The sequence below is a fragment of the Phoxinus phoxinus genome (genome assembly GCF_949152265.1).
Source record: "Phoxinus phoxinus genome assembly, chromosome: 14".
Taxonomy (NCBI): Eukaryota; Metazoa; Chordata; class Actinopteri; order Cypriniformes; family Leuciscidae; genus Phoxinus; species Phoxinus phoxinus.
In genome coordinates, this window is record NC_136889.1 from 4,197,285 (window position 1) to 4,223,887 (window position 26,603).

At 37.8% G+C, this 26,603-nt stretch overlaps 2 protein-coding genes across 19 annotated transcripts in view; both read left to right on the forward strand.

Annotated features, from left to right (window-relative positions):
- fgfr2 (fibroblast growth factor receptor 2) overlaps positions 1-11,230 on the forward strand; it is a 50,568-nt gene extending 39,338 nt beyond the window's left edge. For 14 of the 15 annotated variants that reach the window (XM_079635597.1, XM_079635593.1, XM_079635603.1 and 11 more), the window contains 4 exons: positions 1,620-1,690; positions 5,434-5,571; positions 7,542-7,647; positions 9,324-11,230. In XM_079635597.1, the coding sequence (XP_079491723.1) occupies positions 1,620-1,690; positions 5,434-5,571; positions 7,542-7,647; positions 9,324-9,488 (480 nt within the window). In that variant the 3' untranslated portion in view covers positions 9,489-11,230. The remainder of the gene's footprint in view (positions 1-1,619; positions 1,691-5,433; positions 5,572-7,541; positions 7,648-9,323) is intronic. The other variant, XM_079635599.1, reaches the window with a different exon arrangement.
- A 12,275-nt stretch (positions 11,231-23,505) lies between these two features.
- Positions 23,506-26,603, forward strand: part of LOC307009934 (E3 ubiquitin/ISG15 ligase TRIM25-like) — an 82,520-nt gene continuing 79,422 nt past the window's right edge. For all 4 annotated transcript variants that reach the window (XM_079634170.1, XM_079634171.1, XM_079634166.1 and 1 more), the window contains exon 1: positions 23,506-23,566. The gene's annotated coding sequence lies outside the window, so the exon portion shown is untranslated. The remainder of the gene's footprint in view (positions 23,567-26,603) is intronic.

Sequence of the window (26,603 nt, forward strand, 5' to 3'; positions counted from 1 at the left end):
GTAAAGATGAGTTCTCAATGCTTTTGGTCCATTTTCCTGATAAGAAATACTGTAAATTTTAAATGCATCTACTAAATGTTAATGTTTAAGTGTACACAACCATATAAATGGCCCTAAATCCAATACACATGGACTCAAATTTATATCTCATTGGGTCTTGAATCATCCTTTCTACAGTTATATTCAGACTCGACTCCTTTCAGCCTCCCGCCATCTCTTTCTTTGTTCTCTCACCTTTTCTCTCTTCCATTTCTCCTCTTTTCCCCTCTGTTTATCTGCCACATCCCCCCCTCCTCTCACCAGTCTTGGCATGATTTGCAGATTCCCAGGCAGTCGGCGTGTAAAGTGATTTCAGCTCTTTGCTTATTTGGCCCTGCCCTCTTCTCTTATTCCAAAGCTTGTTGTTCAAGCTCATGAGAAAGAAATGTCAGTGACAAACCTAAACACATTAGCATAGCTTTAACTCTCATTCCCACCATTATACCAGTCTCTAGCCCATCATAGATGCTTGTTTAGGCTGTAAATCACTCATCTAAGAGTTCAGGTCATCAGACATGGCGGCGAAGAGCGTGTTAATCTTGATGGCATCAATCATTGTTAAATTTGGGTCAATGTTCACATAAGATCAACATGAAATTTAAATTGACCTTATTTACTTAATACATAAACATTCCTTATTGTGCATGATTCAAGTGTGCATGATATTCTCCAACCAGCTCCAAAACTAGTAGTCCTGAAGACCTCGATTAGCTGGTTCAGGTGTTTAATTAGGGCTGAAGCTGGATGTTCAGTTGGATTGAGATCAAAATTGACCCTATTTACTATAACATAAACATCCCTAGTCTTTTTTGTGCATGATTCTAGTTGGTCATTTACAGTTGTTAGATGGTATAGATGGTTGATCAATTTGGTTTCCAGCTTGTGGATCTGGTTGAAAAATCAGATTCAACAGCTGGAAATTCAACTGATCAATGAATCCTGATCGACCTTTTAGGTATTGCTGGTTAGACCAGTAGAAAACCATCTACGATGTCCAAAAAAACTAGCCTGCCAACGTTGAACTGGTAGGAGTTGGGTCTTACAACATGGAAGTAAATGTAAGCAACTTTTCCAAACTTAACTCACCAGTTCTGCTTTAGTCCTGATTTATTTCTTAGTTCTTATCAAGGTCACCAAGATCTGGCCATGAATATTTTAAACATAGTTTGGCGTTATTAAAACAACGAGCAAAGCCCAGATTGAGCGATACTGATGACTGATTAATGGCGGGGGTTAGATTCAATTACACTAGTTCAACCCTGTCTAAATAAAACACTGTGAGCCAGGAGATTGTGAACTCGGAGCCCTTCCTATTGGATCTAGCACTGTAAATGCCATTGACTCTTGTATCTTCTCCACAAGCCTCAATTTATAACCCCCCACAATGGCTCCTTCGGGAAATTAGAGTTCGGCGATATGTCCCACCAGGATTTAATTCCCAATCATTATTGGCTGCTTGAGGCCTTAATGAAATTTCAGGCTAACGAGGGTCTCGTACAGATAAAGATGTGAGTTTCGCAGTGTGTGGATGTTGTTGTGTGTTGACCGTCTTTGACCTTTTCTCCTATTGATGTCTGCAGGGTCGTCTGCCAGTGAAATGGATGGCTCCAGAGGCGCTGTTCGACCGAGTGTACACGCACCAGAGTGATGTGTAAGTCAACCATTTGTGTGCTTCATTTTTTTTTTTTCATTTTTAAGTGGACGTATCATGGAAAACATGATTATTATTGAGCTTTTGCTTAGGTTTATAACCCAAACTCACTCCCTAGTCCATGCATATTATTTACTGAACCTAAGCAATTGCAAAAATCACAACCACCAACATTTTAATGTATGAAACTGCAATTGTTACTGGTTCCACATGTGAAGAGTTAGTCAATTATAACAGGAAATTTGCGTATAGAACGCTAATAGCTTATTATTATTTCTGCACAGTGGTTTTGAAGGAAATGCGGAAGTTGTATTGGATCGAAGTCTAAATGGCTTTTGAAAATGTTACTGTTAGATGTTTGTCTTTCTACAAATTGAAAAAGGAACTGTTTTCAGTATATTTGTGACCCTGGACCACAAAACCAGTCACGGGTCGCACGGGTATATTTGTGGCAATAGCCAACAATACATTGTATGGGTCAGAATGATCTATTTTTCTTTTATGCCCAAAATCATTCGGATATTAAGTAAAGATCATGTTCCATGAAGATATGAATGCAGCACAATCGTGAACATAAATGCGCAACTTTAAAGGAGATTTTCTCAATGTTTTGATCTTTTTGCTCCCTCAGATTCCAGATTTTCAATAGTTGTATCTCGACCCAATATTTTCCTATCCTAACAAACATCAATGGCAACATCAATGGAAAGCTTATTTATTCAGCTTTCAGATGGTGTATACATCTCAATTTAAAAAAAAAAAGACCCATGTGACTGGTTTTGTGGTCCAGGGTCACATTTGGAGATCAGGAAAACACTTCTACTGTGATTGGAGTCACTGTGTGTTTGTATAAAGCGAGTAGTTTGGGAATGAATAGGAACTGCTGGCAGGTGAGTCGAGGGTACAGGAATTGATTCCCTTCTGAACAGTGATGGAAAGTTAAGGAAGTGTTTTTGTAAGGCAGAGAAAGGAGAAGGGCTGTTCGCGGCCAGCGCTACACCGAAAAGCGAGAGATTTCACGCTCGACTTGCGACCAGTGCCGTGTTACTAATCTGCGCAGCTTCATAGCCCTTCAGAAGAGCCAGACTCTCACCTCCCAGAGTCTGGACGGAAATGCCCTCGATCTTCCCTTCACTCCGTCCCGTCACACTCCTCTCTCCAGCGCTTCTCTACCCCATTGTTTTCTCTTTTTCTGAACACTTAAATGTCTCTTCCCCTCTTTTCATTTTCCATAGAGTGAAATAATCCTTTGAGTTTGCATTTATCCACTAGTACATGCTTGTTTCATCTCATTTAAAGCTTACTTTTTTTTCTTTGTCTCATAAAGAGATGAAACGAACCGGAAGTTTTGCTTTGGTGCATGTTGGATTTTTCACGCAGCCTCGGCGGGGCGTTTTGAAGTTTTGGTTTCATGCTTGGGCTGCGGTCATTTCTACATTCTTTTGTTATTAATAATCTGATCTTTTGGTTTGCGCCCATTAAGTTTCAAATTCAACCTTTAATTTGTCCAGTATTTAATGCTTTGGAATGTACAAAAACAGACATTATCATTTTAAGATTTTGGCCACACTGTCCACCCCTAATGAAATATGCTGTAAGTGTGTGTTTTGTTACTAATCTCTTGCAGGTCATTATCTTTTGTCATGTGTCTCCGCTCTTTGTGTGGTCCGTGCAGTAAAATCGAATCAATAGCAAAGAGACCCTTATTGATGGCAAACTCTTAAATCTTTTATCTCAGCTAGGGTCCCGAGCTCTCTGATTGGCTCAGAGGCAGACACAATCTATACATGACATCATATTAAATTAATACATAAATTATAATAAAAATTGTCATGTTTCGACAAACAAGACCCCCAGGGAATGGGATGATGTAAGTTGTAGAGCTTGCAAAAATGAAAATATGGATGCATGCGTGTGGATTTGCTTAGGATGTTAAATTGATGGTTTTTATGGTTAAGGTTCATCCGGCCCAATGCAAGGTCAGCTATATTAGATTAACAAGGTGTCACCCTTATATATATATTACATAGTTAATTTTTTGCTTTTAAAATACTAAGATGATATGCAGTGAGGCATGAAAGTTAAGTGTGTTTTCTTCATGCAAAATATTTCTTATTTCTTTCTGTTAATTTTGAGGTGAATTTTTTTTAGATTTCCCCATTCATGGCTAATTATCAAGCAAAGTCTATTAGCTAGAGAATAGTAGACGCAAGCTGATTGCAGCTTATTGCATTGAAGCGTAAGGGTTCAAGAGGGCATTGCAGTGACCCTTTCTGTGCTCTCAGTGTGAGTGATTGATCATGAGGAGGTTAGCAGCGCTTACATGGGGTGACTGAATAGAGATGATGAATTTAGCAAACATGTCAGAGAAGATGCGGCGCTAGATAAAGACGAGAAGAAGACAAACAGGGTAACTGATTATGTAAACAAACACGTGGACGAGTGTCCGCAGGAGTAAACGAAAGCAGAGAGTCTTTGTGTTTTGTGACTGCGACGGGTCACCAGAAAGGAGTTCAACCAGAACCAGAAGAAAAAAAAAGTGTTGCTCAGAGATTGCTCTTTTGTAGCTCAGGAGACTATGAGTTCATGCTCCATTTACATATCCTTAGTCTAAGATGTTTCTTGAAAAATTCCATAGGAGCAACAAAAATAGACATAAATGAGTCAATATTTGATATATAGAGCTGTTAAATGTATGTACTGTAGTAGAGAGCAGCTTAGGTCATGTGATCTTACTAGAATTTTATGAAAAAATATTGAGATCTTTGATATATTATTAAACTTTAGTATCTAAGAACATTTTGAGACTTTTTTAATTAAGAAGTTACTGAGATCTCACTTAAGATATTTATTTTCTATAGCCTGTGTGTGTGTGCACGCGTGTGTGTGTGTGCGCGTGCGCGCGTGCGTGCGTGCGTGTGTGTGTGTGTGTGAAGATCTGTTTCCTAAGCACATTGTGAAATGCATTGATAATTTCAAAGCGTTATATCTTGTGATTGTGAAATGTTTTTGTCAACTCAGCAGGATAAATAAAAGCTTATGCAGATGATAAGGATTTCTGGCTCTGCATGTCCTCCGGCCTATTTTGGGACTCTCATATGATGAGTCAAAACGTGTGGAAACTCTTATCATCATTTGAGTATTTTATCCCCCCCACCCTCGTCTTAGATGAAGCAACATGGAATTGGCATGTGATGAAAAAATCATTCCCCCCGCTACAATCTTCCGCCCTCTGGACGTTTGTTTCCTGTGGGTCTCGCTAAAGTTTGTTTTGGCTGGACAATATGTGTCATTGTGGCGTTCTGTGCAGGACAAAAGCCAGCTTTGAGTCCAGAGTCATTTGAGTCGTGTAAGAGTGGTCCCACAGTCTGAGACGCTCGAGAAAAGAGCGCATTTAGACCCCAACAGCTACTGCGTTGTTAGCGCCAACAAATATCACTACTGTAAATGGATCAAATTTGGAGTTTTGGCTTAATTTCACAGAGTGATCCTCATCCAAATTTTGGGAATAGTGAAGTGATGGTACCACAGAAGAGGCTGGAATGTTTTGCTCCCTTTGACGGGGGTTGTTAAGAATAACTGAACAAAATGCTGATTGTTCAACATTTCAACTGCATGTCAATACAGTCACATTGTATTTAGTCAAAACACTGATTGAAAGTGTGATGTGAACCACAAGAGGAACGCGTTTGCTGTGTGGTACTGTGAAAGTGATCTGATGAATGTGTTTTTGTCTCTTCCAGCTGGTCGTTTGGGGTTTTAATGTGGGAGATCTTCACGCTCGGCGGTTCTCCGTATCCTGGAATACCTGTCGAGGAGCTTTTTAAGCTACTAAAAGAGGGTCATCGCATGGACAAACCTGCTAACTGCACCAACGAGTTGTGAGTGTTCTTTTCTCAAAGGTTTCATGTCACATGGTTTGTTATAGCAAACTTTCCTGATCGCTAAAGTATATTCGTATTTGGAATAATTTAGCATGTCTGCTAGTTTGTTAAAGGATTAGTTCACTTTCAAATAAAAATGTCCTTATAATTTACTCACCCCATGTCATCCACGATGTCCATGTCTTTCTTTCTTCAGTCGAAAAGAAATTAAGGTTTTTGGGGAAAACATTCCAGGATTTTTCTCCATATAATGGCCTTCTAATGCAACCAACGGTTTGAAGGATCAAATGTCCGTCTCAATGCAGCTTCAAAGTCTCGACACGATCCCAGTCGAGAAATAAGGGTCTTATCCAGCGAAACGATTGGTCATTTAAAAAAAAAAAATACAAATGATATATTTTTATCCACAAATGCCAGTTGTGTTCCATCTCTGAGATGCGCCACGCATTGCGTCATCACATTGGAAAGGTCACGCGTTACGTCATCTGTCTAAGTTATTTGTCTATGTACTACGATTCATAAAGGTCGGGAAGGGCGAAAAACTGCATCTCATTTTCTCCTCCAACTTCAAAATCGTCCGACATCTATGTTTTAATTCATTATTATTATTTATTTTAAAAAAAATGTGTGACCTTTCCAACGTGATGACGTAATCCATGGAGCATCTCAGAGATGGTACAAGGCACGCATTTTTGGTTAAAAAGTATATAAATTTTTTTTTTTTTTTGAAAATGACTGATCGTTTCGCTAGATAAGACCCTTATTTCTCGACTGGGATCGTGTCGAGACTTTGAAGCTGCATTGAGACGGACATTTGAACCTTGTTTGAACTTTTAAATGGTTGGTCGCCATTGAAGGCCATTATATGGAGAAAAATCCTGGAATGTTTTCCTCAAAAACCTTAATTTCTTTTCGACTGAAGAAAGAAAGACATCTTGGATGATATGGGGGTGAGTAAATTATCAGGACATTTTTATTTCAAAGTGCTCCTTTAAGCTGTCGCCCCACTAACCTTTTTTGCCATTTTTATTTGCATTCAATGTGACTAGTTAAACTAGTGTCCTAACCATTTTTTTCTGGTTTGCATTTACCTTGTCAGTGAGCGAGTTAGTTTAGCATCTCACTAATCATTTTCGATTTCAGTTGCAGTTTATTTTACAGTACGTGCACTTGTGTGTACATACAGTGAACATACCTAAGAAAGTACTGGTTAATATAAGGTACCTACATGGGTTAAGGTTAGGTTCAAGGTTAGTAGTTCCTAGTTATTTCCCAGTTATTATAATAACTATAATAAGTACACAGTATGTACATGGGGAACAGGACTGTAAAATAAAGTGCTGCCTCTATTTCTAACTTGTCTTAACTTGTCTATGCTAGTTAAGCTAGCATCCCACTAATCATTTACGTAATATAACATTTTTGTCTTGCAAAGTTAGTTAATCTGGCCCACTAACGTTTTGTATTATATTGTGTCCATCCATGTACTACGGTAGTCACTGTGAAACTACAACCTGTTGGTTGTTCTCAGAAGCTGCAAAGTGTCTTGGAAAAGCCAATTCACACTAGCTGGGAAATTAGCTTCAAGTCGACATGAAACAACAACACTAGCGTAACTAGCTCATTCTCACAATAAATGCAAGCCGAACATTGGTAGGAAAAAGTGGTTAGTGGGACACTAGTCTTTGGTCTGGCTCTCATTCGCAGTGACAAATGAGCTCCCTAACCCAAAACAAGTATCTGCCAGCCATAATGTCAATGACCTAACAAACTTTCACGTTGGTTTACTGCCAAAATGAGACGTTGCAGTAGCTTTGAGATGTTGCCCTTTCACCGAACCAGATAGTTAGCGCACACAGACTCGCCTGAGCATGTCTGATTACTCAAATGGTTGCACCGCACTTGATCTCCAAAACAAAGCATTGAAATAAATAAATGATGTCACATTGTCTTTTCCTCTTTCTCAGGTACATGATGATGAAGGACTGCTGGCATGCGATCTCCTCCCACAGGCCCACATTCAAACAGTTGGTTGAGGACCTGGACCGCATTCTCACTTTGGCAACCAACGAGGTGAGATGTGCACACATTTACACACGCATGCATACACAAACCTGAAACCATTCACGCTTTCTCTATAGTTCTGGGATCCATCAAACCCATGCCAACGCTGGCTCCGACTCGCAAAACTTCGCAAGATCATCAAAGTGAAGGAAACAGTTTTTACGGTCAGCGTACAGGTCGAGAGTTGCGCGTGCTTGGTTTCATCCAGGCTTGGGTTTGCGAGTGTGGCTAGCGTTGCTCAATTGTCCAATGGATCCCTTTGACGCAACGCTAGACGATTCTTTCCGTTCCCTAGCTGTCATCCACGATATCCGTGTGGCGGGCTGAGGGATGGAAATCTGTCAGAACTTGTCTAAGGGGGGATTGAGCCGTGGAAGAGAGATGTTGCCAAAAGCCCCGCTCTCGCTCGCCGTTTTGAACTTTAGAAATGTAATAAAGTGCCTCTGCTTTCTTCCCCCCGTCTTAAACTGCTCACAGATGTGAAGGTCTTTAGTAATGTGAGCTGCCTTGTGTTGAGCAGCGAGAGTTCAATCCAACACTCATTTTCAGCAACCTAAAACCCCCCTCTTCCTCCAGTCAAATAGCTCAGTACCAGCCACAAAGAGAAAATGGCTCCAATTTTGTTTGAGGAATGAACCAGGGAAAAACATTCTTCTGCACATTTTGCTTATACTGTATGTGCATTGGATGTTTATATGATGTATTTCGAAAATATATATGTGTTCAGGTGTGGTCCCTTCTGATCCACTGAATTTCAATAACCAGATATTGGTTAGACTTGGCGTTCTGATGGAGACTGTTCAGACCTGGAATCCTCCACAGTGGTTTCCAGCTTGGTTAAACTGGGATTGAGTATTCTAACATTTGAGCGTGCTGTATTTTGAAGGAAGCGGCTAGTAGTTGAGTGTTATTGCTGGTGAACCACAGCGGAAAGTATTATTTGTTTAGGGTCAGTAAAAATAAAATAAAAAAAGTATCGGTTGCCACAAAAAAATGGAACTGTTTTCAACATTGATAATAATCAGAAATGTTTCTTGAGCAGATCATGCAAATCAGCATATTATAATCATATTATAATCAGCATATTATAATCATATTATAATCAGCATATTATAATCATATTATAATCAGCATATTATAATGATTTCTGAAGGATCACGTGACACTGAAGGCTGGAGTAATGATGCTGAAAATTCAGCTTTGATCACAGGAATAAATTATAAACATATTCAAATAGAAAGCAGTTGTTTTAAATTGTAATAATATTTCACAATATTATACTGTATTTTTTAAAATTCTGGCTTGTAAGCGACTTTTAAAAAACCTAAAAAAATCTTACAGACCTCAAACCTTTCAACAATATCATGTGTAGGTGTAAATAAAAACGATATTTATAAATATATATAAACTACGTGTACATATAAAAATAATAATAATAATAATGACACAACAAAAAAGTATTTGCACTTTAACTAAAATAAAATCTTACTCAAAATCTATAATAGTAATGATACAAAAATAACACTGCTTTCAAATGCATTTCCCCCATAGAAATATGTTTTGTTTTCCAACTGGGAAAGGTTCTCCATTCCTAATTGACTAATTGAAATATGTTTTTTTGATTAAATGCAACGGCTGGACTGCATCAGAATGTATATGCTGATGCTTCATCTGTGTGTCTGTAGGAGTATCTGGACCTGTGTGCCCCAGTGGAGCAGTATTCTCCCAGTTTCCCCGACACACGCAGCTCCTGCTCTTCCGGAGACGATTCCGTGTTCTCCCACGACCCTTTAGCAGACGAGCCCTGCCTTCCCAAGTACCAGCACATCAACGGAGGCATAAAAACATGAGCCCGTTCAACGTCCTCCAGACCCACCACATCCAAGCTACACCTCCAGTTCTCAAAAAGAGTGAAAGACTTTTACCCACAGTTCACTTTTACCCACCCAGAACCGTACGCTGCCTCAAGACTCCCGGTGAAGCTCCCGCTGGACTTTGGGAGCGTGCTGAGGGAGGCTGAGACGCCCGAGTGCTGCTTTTCCGGAAAGAAACTGAAGTGTGTGAAGAGCAGGTGCTTTTTTTTTTTTGTGGAAACACACACTTGCACACACAAACACGTGACCAAGCTCTTACGAGGAGGACGAGGACCAGAGAAAAGTGACTGTTCTCAAGGGCCCACCTCTTTTTTATTTTTTTTATTTTTTATTTTGCAGATTTCTTTTATTTGGGGAATTTTCTTCCATTCTTGCCGTCATTCCGTTGCTTGGCATTCCAGGAGTCTGTGTTCCCAAGTGAAATGAAATGGAGCACGTGTACAGAACTCTTAAGAGACTAAAACCAAGACAAAAAGGAGAAAATAGGAAACGAGTACTATATGGAAACACACAACTTACAGAAGAAGAAGAAGAAGAAGTAGAAGAAAACATATCACTGCCTCCGGTTGGTTTTTAAAATTGTTTTATTTTTAAATGCTCCGTTTTTACCGTGATAACTCGGTTATCGTACAAAAGCCCAAGCAGTTATCCTTATTGGTAAAAAATAATAATATTAAAACATGGTATATAGTGCTGGGTATATTTGTAAATATATTCAAATATGTAAAAATATATATTATATATTTACAATGAATTATTTTTTGTATGGACTTCCGAACAATTCCTCCCCTTTCCCTCTTTTTCTCCAGAGTCAAAAATGGATGTAGACAAGTCTAGATGTTTCTATTACATTCCCAGACAAACATTCGCACATGTACAGCAGGACTCGACATTAAAAAAAAGTTTTTTTTTTGTGTGTGTTTTGAGGTATTTCCTGTTAAAACAGGAAGTTTATTTTCTTTGTCTTCTTTTAGGAGTTCACTAGCATTTAGATGACTTCAAAATGAACAAATATGCACTAAAAGCCACACAACTCTTCTTTTGGTGCAGTTGTTCATGCATATGCTCCAGACACGTTGAGCTGTGGCGCTGGTTTGAATCCGGGAAACGTTTAATGTCGGGTCCTGCACAACTCTCACTTGCTGACACAGTCACGTATTGGCTTTCAGGGAAAGAGATAGCATGTTAATTTATTGACTTATGTTAAAAAGAATCAAAAGGATAAAAAAAGATCAAAATAATAAAGAGATAATAATATTAATGATGACAGTAGAAACGATAATGATTCATAATGTTTATTTTGTAATTTAAAATGACATTTCAGTGAGGTAATGGTACAAATAATTATTTGTAGCTGGTATCGAAAGATTTGCATTTCTTACGTTTTTTTTTATATATATACAAATGTGAATGGTAAGTTAAAATGCAAAAATAACGTACATTTTTATAGTCAGCTAATCCCTTTTCTATAGTAGAGGATGTTGTTTTTATCCGGCTATTTTACTCACACTGAAGTTTGCATTTGAATTTGACAAAATACTGGAAAAAAAGGTTGCAGTTTATATTTTTTGCAGTTTTACCCACATCAACAGTACAGTTTTCAAAACACAAAAGTATTAATTGTTCAAGTGTTTCATTTTCTTCCAGACAAATGAGATGAGGTTATTCTCAACAAATGTTCCTGACAGATTTGTAAAATTAAAGATGGAAAAAATGAATTGTGTGTCATTTGTTTTTTATACTATAGTATGTGATCATCAGTCTCTTTCTGGTGTCCTTGCACATATTGTGAAAGTTTCAAGTGCAGAGACACACATCCTTGTCTTAATGTAGAAATAATTTGATAAGAAATTTTCATATTGAGATATCTAACATTAATTTAAAGGTTTGCTATTTTGACATATGTGAGCAGTTTGAGAACTTGTTGAGAACTTTTAATGAGACACTTATGATATTACTGGGGCCTTTTTCTTTGGAGAATCATCTGAAAAGCAGATGTTAACCTAAGCAAATCAATAATTTGATCTCATTGATGTCTTGTAGAAAAGTTGAGATTTCCTACATGACTTTTCATTACCAGCATTCCCAGAAAAGTGTCATTACAGGTCATTTTGTTGTTCATAAGGCTGTGTTTAAGACAGTTTAAAACTGATCATCCCAATGGCATCACACTTACATTTTAAAAATAAAAGTTTTCACAGCAAAAGCCATAGAAGAACCATTTTTGGTTCCCCCAAATAACCTTTCAGTGAACAGCTCTTAAAATAACCAGTATTAAGGACATTTTAAAAATCTAACGAACTTTATAAAGAACCTTTTGTGCAATGGAAAGCTTCTCTTCAGAACCATCATTGCCAATCAAGAACATTTAAGATTGATCCTCAGACCGGAGAAGAGAGTAAAACAAAAAGATGAGACAAACACTGATGACTGAAACCTGTCATGACCATCAGTGGCACAAGTGTATTGAGATATCTGACGTTCATTTCAAGCTTTGCTATTTTGGCATGCTGTATGTTAGCAGTTTTAGACGGCCTAAAACTAACTTTTTGTCATACCTGCCAAAGGACGGTGACTTAAGAAAATGTACCGGCCATGAAAAGTTATATTTTTTACCAGCCATGAAACTATTTTTGCAAAAACAGGCAGTTATGACACCACAATTTTCACAATTTTCAGGTACAGAAACTGAATAAAGTAGGCTAATCAAATGTAAAATAACACTCTATAGTCTTCACTGTATACATTAAACATACGATTAATCCTTATTAAAGTTACAAAAGTTATTCAGTCAAGAGCAGTTTAAAACACAGACAGCAGCAGACTATATTAGGCTGCTGTCACTTTAAGACTGAATGCACAGGGGTGTGTTTCCCGTATAACTAGCCTACGTAACTCGCTGCGTCACTACTGATGCACCATTGGAGAAATCAACTAGCTAGTCACGGGTGTTTCCCGAAACCATGTTGTCGCAAAGTGGTTGTTCAAACGCCTTGGCATGGCATCTGAGGACTATTTCTCATTTATCTCACTAATTTTGCTTTATTTCCAGATTCAATCATAGGCTCGTTCTTACGTGGCAAAGCACGTTCGCACATGCGCACTCTTCAAAAAACGACACTTGAAATCTCTTGACAAACTAAAAGACGTAAATTACATTTGATTGTATTCTAAATAAGAGATACAGATTGTCCTGAATTGTCTTCAAATCCGGCCCTGGAAGGCCACTGTCCTGCAGAGTTCAAACTCACCTATCTGCAATCTTCTAGTAACTTTGAAGACCTTGATTAGCTCGTTCAGGTGTGTTGTTAGAACTAAACTCGCCACGACGGCATTTTGTGGCATAATTTTGTGTGAATTTGTCCATTCAAGTGCAAGAAGCTGTAAAAGAGAGCTCAATTTAGTATTCGCGGGGTGTCTGAGACGTATCTTTCTGGCCGCTCTCTTCGGATGTTTAAACTTCCCACACGGTGCACGAGTAATGAACTGAGTTCCCTTTGGCATCCTCTTGCGCTTCAATATTTAAATTGGCAAGACTTAAATGTTCATGATGATGCAGCAATGCCTCGTCAACTGTCCCGAGCGTCGTTCATGTTTGTTCACTTTCATGTTCTCACAACATTGCATTGTTAGAATTCATAAAATTTTTGCAGGCCACTAGCGATTGACACCATTTCATACACAGATTTTTACTTGCATTTGGCGCTTGGCGAGTGTTAATTTTAGGCCCTTGTTTTTAGACCTTGTTGTGATCTTTAGATGAGACACTTATGAGATTACTGGGGTCATGGGACAATAACTATGGTGACTGAAACCTGTCATGACCATCAGTGACACAAGCATTCAGACCCCATTACTGGTCTCCACCAGCCTGTATGATCCGCTTAATGAGAGACTGCGATGAGCATCTGCCACATAGAGTTCTTCAGCTCAGAGCTGTTGAAATACGTGAGGAGGCCCATCAGAGCGCCGACTACCACCTCGACCTACTCGTTCCCGTACCCTCCGTCTGTCAGGAGGCTGTTTGCACAGGGTCCAGTCCTCTGGAATGTCAACATGAGCGGGCAAGACAGACCCACACACACTCACGGATAACACACTGGTGACGGTTAATCAGTAACGATTTAGATGCTTACATAGCAAACTCAGTGTGTGAAATATACTTTCAGAGTCGACTTTTTTTAAGCATTATCTGTTGAGGATCGCCTCACACAACTCAGGTTGTCTTTTGATGCATTAGGGTAATCTTAAAGGATGTGTGTATTTTCTGTTTGTTAAGGCAAACACTATAGGCAAAACCATTGTTTTCAATTTTGGGCTGTTTTGCTTCCATAACTTTCCTTCTTTCATACTAGTGGAAAGATAAATACACATGAAGTTACTACATTTATTTACATCTGTAGATTTCAATTACAATACATATTTTTATAGGCTGTTTTTTTTTCTTTTTTCGAAATGTCCACTTCAACACCAAAGTTTACATCTGTATTCTAAAGGTTTTTACTGAGGGATTTGGTGATCTGATTTATATTTACATATAATTACTTAAAATATGTTCCTGGTTCCTGGCTATAAAAAAATAATAAAATAAATAAATAAAAAAAACTAATATAATTTGTAACACAAAATGAAACAAGAATTTTTAATCTGTCTTCATCCAGTTTAGATTTCTGTTCTATAAATGTATGCACATGAGTGCATATTTAATTAGATAATGATGTATTTGCATAATTGTACATGACATTTTAGAAAACCTCATCACATAATGTACAGAAAAGTATTTGTAGGTATACATTTTCATGCTAGCATACCACATTTACTATTTATGCAATATCAGAAATACAAGTAGTATGCTATGCAGTTCCACTATCCATTGTGTCTCTATGGCCCTATGAAAACATGCCCATTGGCCGAGCAAACACACATTGGTCCCGCCCCCAAACTCACACTATTGGCTGATGGTTCCTGTGACTGAGTTACTAGGCGAACAAGGACTGAATTTATTACAGTTTACTAGCATACTGCTCCTACTTTTTCTACATTATCTTTTTTTGTCAAAAAATAAAGAGCAGAATTTTAGCAGTATGCTGTTATGAAATCCGTCATTGTTCACATGTCAATGAATGTTGGGTTATTGTTCACCCAACATTCACCCAACACAGGAAAAATCAGCCAATAGTGTGAGTTTGGGGGCGGGACCAATGTCTGCTTGCTCGGCCAATGGGGGAAGTGCTCGGTAAGCCTGTTTGGAAACAATCATTATTTTGAGTTAGTGTCATTTGGTGACAGAAATGAAATCACATTCTTTAGAAATCAAGACTTCTAACAAATCGCTAGTTTCTTGTCCCAGATTTGCACTGGTTTATAGTATTTTCAGTGCAGCGATTGTCTACACAAGAGAAATGTGAGAGCTTTACATGAAGGTACGTACAAGCGAGTACTCAAAGATTCACCTCAAAGGTTTATTAAAAATGATCAAGTTAGATATTAAAGCTTGTCTCTACAAGGCTTAAGTTGTCAATAGAGTCTCTAAAGTTTAAGAGGAATAGCAGATGTGCAGCTACTGTCATAAACTCCAATCTTCATGATGGCCAATAAAAACAGCCATAAAGAAACACAGTCTCATAAATGAGCTTTAATTGAAAATGAGCAGATGAGCAGTTTATCAGAGCTCTGATGATCTTGCCCTGGTGTTTTTCTCATATTTTGAGCTTTGAATGTCTAGAATCCAGAAGTTGTGCATGAACAGCTAAGGAATGTAACGTCTTTTAACAATTGTTTTATACTAAACAATTTTCTTTGATATTAGACATAGTCTTAGAAATATCTAATATCATAGACAACTCAAAATTAATCAGTTCTGGAAATTATTCAGTTTTAGTCCATTTTGGACATGCTTTTTCACTTTTTCAACTTAAGTTAGTGTGTAATGTTTCTGTTCGAGCTTAAAAAAAGATCTACAAGGTTACAAAGCTCAAAGTCCACTCCAAAGAGAGATATTTTATTTAGCAGAATCCCCTTTCCAAGAACTACAACGAACGGCCCGTTTGGACTACAATGCGATTTTTCTGGGCTTTATGTAATCATAATGTTCCTCATTTAAATAATCCCCGTCCACAGAGTACACAGAAAAGCGGACAAGGCCTGGATGAGCTGCTATGTCAAAGAGACGCTGTTTTTCCCCACAACTCATTTGTTTGACCTTCCTAAGGCTGACGAACTTAGAATGGGTCAAATTTATTTGAAACACTGTTCCTGAACATTATAATCTCTATGTTTATCTGTGCGCTGCACATTTTATGAAGAGCAGCAGGCTACACAACACATAAAAGCTTCTCCTGAAATGGAGCAGTTTCCACTTTGTCGGGACAATCTGTTGTTTGTGGATGACATCTTGTAAGTATGTCTTATTATTTGTAGTTGCATTTTCTATTAAAAGTTCTAATTATAAGTTGTATGTTGTTGGTATGCTCGCCGGCGGCTAGCCAACATTAGTGTTGATATAGTGTTGTTTACTAATAGCTTTTGTAATCTCTCGCTTTCGTAAGGCTTTTCGCCACCTTTTTGTGATCAATTACTGTTTGTATAACCATAGTTTTCCGACAAATATCATGATTCAATGGTGGATAACATCATACCTATAATGTTCAAGAAAAACCTAGCACTCTGAAATGTCCAGTGAAATCAGTGCTTGCAACGTCCGTGCATGAAATCGTTCTGGATGCTGCTGTTGTTTGTTAACATTGTCAGGGTCTGAATCAGGTTTGAAATTTCCACCATCCTTTATATTTACACAAGAGCAGAACTTGTGGTTATGGAGGGGCGGGATATATATTTAAGCGCTGCCAATCACAACACACTGGGCCAGCTAACCAATCACAGCACATTTTGTATTTCAGAAGGAGGGGCTTGATATATATGAGAAATAATGTGTTTTTTGAACAACCAAGTATGAAAGCATATTCTAGTAAACCTCAAAAACAAAATCAAGACTTAGTAAAAGGGCATAATAGGACCCGTTTAAGTGAGCAATTCTAAATCTGGTACGACTAACTTCAAGACTCATTTGTGAGTCTTTTTGACTGATTCCTTAAAAATAACTCACACAAAAGAGTCATTTGCTTGTGAATGCAGAGTCATTTGCATAGCAAGGACAACACGATAGAAAGATGTATTGTTGTTTTTGCAGTATTGGCATTCCAAAACCATTAATGAAACCACAAATGTGACCCTGGATCACAAAACCAGTCACATGTCGCACGGGTATATTTGTGGCAATAGCCAACAATACATTGTATGGGTCAAAATTATAGATTTTTATTTTATGCCAAAAATCAGGATATTAAGTAAAGATCATGTTCCATGAAGATATTTAGTAAATTTATACTGTAAATATATAAAACATTTATTTTTGTGAGTGAATGCACCATAATTGTGAACATAAATGTACAACTTTAAAGGCGATTTTCTCAATGTTGAATTTTTTTGGAACCGTCAGATCCCAGATTTTCAAATAGTTGTATCTCCAAATATTCCTCCTATGTTAGATTGTCCCATCTTAACAAACCATACATCAATGGAAAGCTTATTTGTTCAGCTTTCAGATTATGTATACATCTCAATTTCATAAAATTGACCCATGTGACTGGATTTGTGGTCCAGTGTCACAAATCATGACAATCGTTTTGTAGATAAGAACTGGTTCTCAAATCTTAACCTTGTTTCTTAAATGCTGCTTTTTATATGGTTTTGAGTGATATTTGCTGGCAGCTTCAGTGTTAGCATGACTTAATTAGTCTGTAGCGCGCGGATCAGAGACAGCTGCTCGTTTGAGCGGGAAAACAGATGAGCCAAAGGTTCATTCAACACCATATAAAAGAAGGATGACCTCCTTCCCGCTCCTGTTGCCTGCAATTTTCCCCTCAGCTAATGCGCAATATCTAAAGTCATTTACCTGGACACAGTGTCTATTGTGTGGATAATTAGCTTGCCGGCTGCAGGTTGAAGGAGGCTGCCCTTCCAAACACTCAGGAATGTCTGTGCTTGTCTTGGGGTTAGAATGTAATTAAATCAGTTTTCTTCCTGGCTGTGACTCAATGCCGACAACCTGTGAGGACAAGAACTTCTCCCATCTTGTCCTGGCAAGGAACGTTAATTCCAGTTTCCAACTAGCAACTAACTGTCTTCGCCTCTTTCTACTGCTTGTTCTTGTTTAAGTGCCCTTGGCGAAAACAGATTAGCCAAAAAAGTTCATAGTAACTTGTTTTACAGTAAAAAAACAACAAATTGTGTTAGTTCACCCAAAAGTTAAAATTCTGTCATTATTACACACCCTCATGTCGTTCCAAACCCATAAGACATTCGTCCATCTTCAGCACACAAATGATTAAATCTTTTTGATGAAATCTGAATGATGTTTTAAGCAAATGTTTTCTGTCCCTTCATCATCAACTCAAACATCAGTTGTGTTAAACAGAAGCTCAAGCATGTTTGAGTGCAATAACCAATGAGGTTCATTCTCGTGTTACGCAGGGTCGCTTGAGCTTCTGTTTATGTTCTCTGATCAATGTTTAAATCTGAATTCAATCTGTTCATCATATAAATCGATCAAGTCTCTTCAGAAAATTTGGACTAAACCGCTCAATTCGCTTTTGGCTAAGCCACACCCTAGAATGTAGATTGACCAATCACAACGCAGCCAAGAACGAGCTCCACAGCGGTCCGACACTTTTTCACAGCGCTCCATTGACTTTAACACAGGCGTCTCATATTTTTGGTCTCGGCAAGCTATTACCGTCGTAGTTTTATAAAAAATATGGTTAAACGTTGTGCCTGGGGCATTTGTAACACAGATACGCGATTCCCAGAGAGGTTGGAGGGGGGTGTCCGTTTTTTCCCCTTCCCAAAACCGAAGTCAAATCCTGACAAGTGTCGTCTTTGGATTAAACTGTGTGGACGTCCTCACGGTCAGCGAAACCCCTCAAGGATCAACAACACACTTTTGTGCTCTAAGATACATTTAGCTTTTAACCTTACTGTGAAGTTATACTAGTTAGACAGTTTTAGGTTATGATTTCGGTTCTCTACCCTAATTGTTGATACGCTAGCACACGCTGCTAATAAATACAACTTTATACTCGCGTAGTCCGTTTGCTTTGTAATAACGATTATAGAAGTGAAGAGACCTACCCAGCTTTGCATGAACAGTGTTGCTCCTTGATATTGTTAGTCCCAGCCTCCGTCTCGATTGGGATATGCGGTGGTTCATTTTTTGACACTGACCGTTATGCTTTTGCCTCTATTTGGATGCCTTGTTGTTGCTTGCGTTTCACCGGTATGTCTTGAATATAGCCTTCGAACGCATATTGCAGCTCATTTTGCCTACTTCTATTGGACACTTTCTTTGCTGCTTTATAAAAGTTTGATACAATTTCAGCAGGAAGAGCCGTCACAGCATAAGCTATGTTGATACCAAACCAGAGCCCAGGTGAAGTTGACGGACGTAGCAAGTAGGGGCGGGGCTTAGCCAAAGGTGAATTAAAATTTGGAACCTTTTGAAAGTCATTTTCTTCAATTGAAATAAAAATGAAATATAAATATTAGATACAAAATGTAAACTTAAAACACTAATAACCATCACCCATCTATTCTCCAAACTGCTTGTCCTCTGTAGGGTCGCAGGATGAAAGTTGTAATGGAAATGATAATTATAAATTAAAATGTCTTTCCAAGCTCTTGGAGGTGACTGGACCAAAGCAGAGGGGAAAAAAAGTGGGTTTGAAGGAGAGCGAGTGCTGAAAAGGTGCTTTGTCCTGCTCCAGGTTGACAGAGGTGCGGTCCCGTCAGCGGTTGTGCTTCTAGGCGGACGTCCAGGCCCTCGCTGGCACTGTCTCGTGAACACAGCTGGGCCCAACACCACATCCCAGCCCAACTCTAACTGGAACCAACCACCCCTGGATGGAAAATCAAACCCCTGTGCTCCATTCCCATGAGGGACGCAGTCGTAGTGCCCCTTGTGAAAAAGAAGGGTTACACTTTATTTCAATAGTCCACTTTAGACACTAACTATTAGTAACTTTGCAACTACATGTCAACTATCAGCCATTAGTGTTTTAGTGGACTGTTAGGTTAGGGTTAGGTGTTAGGAGAATAAGTTGACAAGTACTTGCAAAGTTACTTATAGTCAGAGTGTCTGTTGGGGAGCATCAAAATAAAGTGTTAGAGGATATTAAGAGTCTACTAATACTCTAATGAGAGTTAGTTGACATGTAGTTGCATGCAAAGTTACTTTTAGTTAGTAGAATGTCCAAAGTGGACCATCGAAATAAAGTGTTATGAAAAGCAGTACACTTTATAGAATACTTTAAAAAGAGTATTTTTACTGAAATAATTTACTTTAAATTATTATACTTAAGTGTGAACTGGATGTAATGTTTTAGACACTTTTATTGCATGTTATTTGCAATTAAATGGAAATGTATCATAGTTTACATTTATTTCAAATGCAATTATTTGATTTTGAATTCATTCTATTGTCTTTTGAAATGTTTAAAATGCATTTTATGGTACTAACTAAACTAAAATATAATGTAGTTTACTGAGTAAATTTAGTAAATACATTAACTGTAAATGTAATATTCAACAACACACTAATCAATCAAGTACTTTATATGCTCCAATATGTTAGTCAACACATCAAAATAAGTGTAGGCTACTTCAAACCACAATTTTTTTTTTAAAACATTGATTTACTATGTTTGACATTATTACAAAGTGCACTTTTCAAAAGTGTACTTAACTTTGTTAAGAAACATAGTCGTGAAAGTGTACTCTATTTAAGTGGCTTTTTTATTATTAATACTGTATTATCTACAAGTACAATAAAAAAAATAGAATTTAAGATTTAAAGTAGACTACAAGTACATTCAGTAACATTAAGTGCACTTATATTTTACAAGGGCCCCTTTGAACGTGAACACTTTGGGGTAACAACAGTTTAAATTGAAGGTTAACGTCACCATGAAATCATTTATTTTTGATAAATGGCGCGAGGGCGGGACTACCTGTCACTCACCTGAGATCCACCAATAGCAAACCATCCAATCAATTCCCTGCCCTACATTTGTTCTTGTCCAAGAAGCCGTTTCACTCTGATATCTACATCCCAGTTAGAGAAGAAAAGATTATTGCATCTTCCGCTTCATGCCGTGCCACAGCACTTGGACTGGAAGGTTTTGGCCCGTGAATTGAGGAGTTTGTGTTGGCCGAATGAACATCATCAAAAGTGATTTATGATGTCAATGACACATTTGTTGTGTCTGTCAACAACATCAGCGGCCCTTGTTTCACTTGGAATTCGGCATGCATGATCGCGACTGTTAAAGTCAACAAGACATCAAAATCCACCATATTTATTTTCTTAATACATGCCCTTTAAGTGCACAATTCATTGTTCCACTTGAAATCACATGGAATATCCCGTTTCATTCAGAAAGGCCTCAGATTGTGGAAGTAAAACGGGTTGTTGGAAGTGTTGACAGAAGATTCATAAGACACTTTCCCCTCCCGTTTCCTTTGATGAGCCTGAAATCCATTCAATCTCGACGACTGTGTGGTTTGAACCTCAGCGGAGGACAGGCAGACGCTGGTTTGGAAGATGATCTCAATCCGGCTTATTTAATGGTTTGCAAATGGAAGTGTGCCGCGAAGAGAAATGAGAGTTTTCCGCAGAGCGATTTCAATCGTCTATGGTTTCAGCGTTCATTTTGTCAGTGGTCTGAGTTAGTGAATGTGATAGAAATCAAGCCCATGAGGACGCAAGTGTGTTTATATATATCAATAGCCTGTATTCTGTGATTATGACGACAGATGATTCATGGTGCATTTCGTATGAGATGAAAAATGTGAAGCATATTGAAAGGGGTTTATGAGTGAGGGTTCAGGCCGTCACACCAAAAGCACCAAATAAAACCCCCTCGCTGGTGGACATCATCCAAACCAAGCAAATTATGAGACAAACTCTTTATGTAAGAACCTCGGTCACGCAAAAACTGACTGGAATAGACTATTTGCTGCTGTTTGCATTTACAACAACACTTTTTAAAAATAAATTAATACTTTTATTCAGCAAGATGCTTTTAATTGATCAAAAGTGACAGTAAAGACATTTATAATGTTACAAAAGATTTCTATTTCAAACAAGTGCTGTTCTTGTGCACCTTCTGCATCAACGAATCCTGAAAGAAATGTATCACGGTTTCCTCACGAATATGAAAGCAGCACAACTGTTTTTAACATTGATAATAATAATAAGAAAAAATGTTTCTTAATCATCAAATCAGCATAATGATTTCTGAAGGATCACGTGACACTGAAGACTGGAGTAATGATGCTGAAAATTCAGCTTTGATCACAGGAATAAATTACAGTTTAAAATGTATTAAAATAGAAAACAGTTATTTTAAATTGTAATAATATTTCTCAATATTTATTTTTTTTACAGTATTTTTGATCAAATAAATGCAGCCTTGATGAGCAGAAGAGTCTCTTTCAAAAACATATATATTGAGAAGAAGTCTCAAAAGTCTCCAAACTTTGGATGGTTGTCTAGTTGTCTCTGCAAATTAAGCTGGGATATTTTAACAGCAAAACAAGTAAGATCTGTAAAGATGCATGTTCTACATATTAAAAATAATATTCTGGTACTTTAATATCTGGTCATTTTATTAATTAAACAATATAAAGGTATCTTTTTAACACTAACAACACTAACTTTATAACTTTAGGAGTCATGTTGTTTCCATATGGGAATGGTCCAGTCATGTGGCCGAGGGTCACGATATGGACGCCCTCTCATTGCCTGGTTGCTGTTTACCCCAGTGTGAAGTGCTTCCCCATCTCGAGCTGGTTAGTGACATAATCTCCACTTAAGAGCAACACAGTGCAGACCATAAACACCAGCACTTAGCTAATAGCAGACATGTGGCAGCTGGCTCTCTCTCTCTCTCTCTCTCTCTCTCTCTCTCTCTCTCTCTCTCTCTCTCTCTCTCTCTCTCTCTCTCTCTCTCTCTCTCTCTCTCTCTCTCTCTCTCTCTCTCTCTCTCTCTCTCTCTCTCTCTCTCTCTCTCTCTCTCTTCGTTGGTACCTCTACTTTCCTTTCATAGTTCTAGTACGGTCAAGAGTCTGAAATAGGTGTTCACAAACCCCTAGAGGTTCTTAATGGAACTGCAGGGGTTCGTAAGATCATAATGAAATATTGTGGTAAATTTAAATCAATCTTCTGAGTCAAGTCACTTTACTCTGCTACCATATTGTCAACACACACACACACACACACACACACACACACACACACACACACACACACACACACACACACACACACACACACACACACAACTCTCCATTTCAACACTAAAATCAGTCAATTTGCATTCTGCTTCTGTAGCCCAAATCATGGTAAAAAAATAATAATAATAATAATAATAATAAAAAAAAAAATATATATATAGAGAGAGAGAGAGAAAGAGAGAGATGATGATCCAGCTAATTAAAACACATTGACCTTCATGTAAATAATATGAACAAAATCATTATTAAATCAATAAAAGTCTCAAACTCTGATATTTCTCATTCTACTGATTTTAAATTAAATTGGATGGGACATTCCTATTATGCAGTACATTTTTTATGTCCCCGTCAAATCGTTCGTAATATACTGGATAAAATATTAATCTCACAATATTGAGATCATGATTTACTTTTCTATTACTGTTTCTAAACCACAAATAATTGGAAAAAATACTTTTTTTTTTTACATACAATTTTAAGGGATTCTCTTTTGATTAGAGAAATTAGAAATTAGGTTACATTAATAAAAATGTTTATAACAAAACATCTCTTCTAGAGAATATTGTCTTAATTGATCATCACGTTCAACTGTGTAAGTATTTTGTAAAACCCTTTAAATAACAAAAGCCACTTCCTTGATGACATAATCATACAGGAAGTGACATCATATTGGAGGGAATTGAAGTTGAACAGCAAAAATATCAGTAAGTAGGCTATAAGCAATATATAAGATGAATTTGTGTGATGTATTGTGCTGTTGGTGGGTTTGTGTTGCACTCAAAAACATTAGACAACATCATGTTTGATAAAATGAGCAAGGACTAACTAGAGCTCCATCTTGTTTCATATCAATAAATAAGACGTTTGTTTATTACTCGGCTAACCTCGTTTGGAATGACGTCAGTTGTCAGTGATGTCAGAGATGTTGACCTTTCCCGTCGTAAGGGTTTTAATGCATTGACGTCACTGTGAATGTAACAGAAACAGAAAGCGGGCTGGAAACACTGAGGTCACATATGTTTTGGCAGAGTGACAGGACAGAAAGTAGATCATAACCATTTTTTAGGCCTGTTTTTACAATTGTTCTGTACAAAATCTTGGTTTTCTGTGAGTTTTACATTATTGGGATATAAAAATTATTGTAAACAAACAATATCATTCTGTATTTCTACAGTTCAGTATGTAGTGCTGAAGTCAGCAAAGCAACATGAATGAAGAGTTTTTGCTGTTGGTTTTGTCTGTCCCGCTGAACTTACTTTACGTTCAGCAGTTTATGGTTTATTCTGTAATGTTGATTTAATGTTGTACGTGTTTATTTGTTGAGTGTCACCATTGTTGTGTTTTGCATGTCATTATTCTGCTGTTGATTCAGTCATTTGTAAGAAAATTACCCAGCATGCGTTAATTTCACAGTAAAATCCACAGTACTCTTTAATCCCGTAAATTCCTGGCAAAGTGATACTTTTACCTTGTTCATTTTTGTACTTTCTATTATTGTACATTTATCTTTACATTTGAATACTCATTGCCTTGTTGCTAATTTGCTTATTATTATTATTAATACAAATGGGTTTTTTATTTCACAGGTTTGCATTTCACTGCAAGTTGTATCCTGTATTTAAAGTGTTAGTTCGCCCAAAAATGTAAAATCTTTAATTTTCGTCAAGTTGTTCCAATCCAAACATGTAGGAATTTCTTTCTTCTACTGAACACAAAAGAAAAAGAAAATGGGAAACCAAACATTTGATGGACCCCATTGACTTCCACATATATATAAAAAAAGTTCATACCCTGTTTGGTTACTGGCATTTTTCAGAATATCCTCTTTTGTGTTCAGCAGAAGAAAGAAACTCATACAGGTTTGTAAAAACTTGTAAATTATGACTAAATGACATAATTAAAAAAATTTGGGTTTCACTTTAACTCTTTCCGCTGGTTTTGTTAATAGTTTTTAAGTTGGCATCTGTCTAATTTGACTTTAGCTTTTACCAAGTGACGGATGAATTTGCATAAAAATTACGTACAGCCTTTGACAGCCTATTTATTTTGCTATCCTATAATTATGCATGATTATATTGTCAGGTGCATGTTATTATTTGCATTAGGCATTATTTCCCCTCTTCTGCTGTCAGAAATCACACAGTTGAGAGCCACTGGTCCTGATGAACCAAATGATTTCTTCAGTTCACACAGTGATCATTTGAGCTGGTGGAATAAGACCAGTTCTTAAAGTGATAAAACTAATATGTGCACAAGTTATGGCTGACCTCAGTGGGTTAATATCTTTTATTCTGCTGAGCATTTGATCAGATTTACAACTGGGCTCAGAATAATTCTCCATGATTTAATATCTGTGGAGTAAATCCTGTAAAGCTCTACCCGGCTGGGCCAGAGCGACTCCAGACAGGAGGCTTCTGGTTAGTGATAACTGTAGTTAGTGTGTGTGTGTGTGTGTGAGTGTGTGTGTGTTGGTGTTATATGCACACTCCAGCCTGAGTGATGTCAGTCCTCTGACTACAGCGTTTCCTGTCGAGAGATAAGCAGCAGAACGCAGGCCAGCACTATAGAGAGCATCACATCTCTCCACTGAGAATTTGCCTTAGTTAGTTCCACATGCTCGTATTAGAGTCGATCTGCGGTTGATGAAGAGATGAGAGTCACATGAAGAAAAATGTTAATTTTTTTTATTTGAAATTATTTAATTTACTCTCCGCCATGTTGTTCTAAACCTATAGTACAAGAATGTTCATGCTGTTTTTTTATTGTTTGTTTTTTTACCTTATTAGGGGCCAAGCACTGAAAGTGCGGAGGCACCTATTGTTTTCGTTCCGGTTCTTATTATTAGGGGCCAAGCACTGAAGGTGCGGGCACCTATTGTATCTGTTCCCGTTCTTATTCTTCTTCTTTTTCTTTTTCTTTTTTTTCTTTTTTTTCTTCCGACTGGGCGTCTATGGCAGCCTATAGAACCGTTTGCGGGAAACTTATACAAATTGGCACAGTGATAGAGGACAGCCTGAACTATCACCATAGCAAATTTGGAGTCTCCAACTCATTCCCTCTAGCGCCACCAGCTGTCCAAAGTTTCACTCATGTTTATGCTAATAACTTTTGAACCACAAGGGCTAGAAACAAAATTCTTTTTTCCTCTGATTCCTGAGCTCATGACGATTCGACTGCACCCTATGACGTCATTTTCCGTCATAATAGTTTTCCCGCCATTTTGAATTCATTATAATTCATTATTACATTTATATAGCGCCTTTCTGGACACTCAAAGCGCTTTACATAGAAGGGGGGATTTTCCGAAAAACCTACTTTTTCGAACTCCTCCTAGGCCGTTGCTCCGAATTTCACGAAAAATGAACCAGATCATCTCCAGACCTTGACGACCAAAAGTTATGGAATTCAAGTTGATTCGAATTACCGTTCTCGAATACCGCGCAAATAAATTTTACGTAGCGCTTGCGAAAACAGACGTAAGGCCGTATCTCCACAACGCTTTATCGGATTCAGACCAAATTTGGTACATGTCATCACAAGCATGACTTGAGGCTACATGCTGCGTTTCGGCACAGCGCCACCTACTGGTCCGGAGATATGAAGAATTTATGTTTTTGCTTATAACTTCTGAACGGTTTGTCCAAAAATCACAAAAGTGGTCTCGTTAGATTCAGGGCGTCGTGCTGAGTTGACTGATATCCAATTTTCCCATATCGGCCATTTTGGCTGTCGGCCATTTTG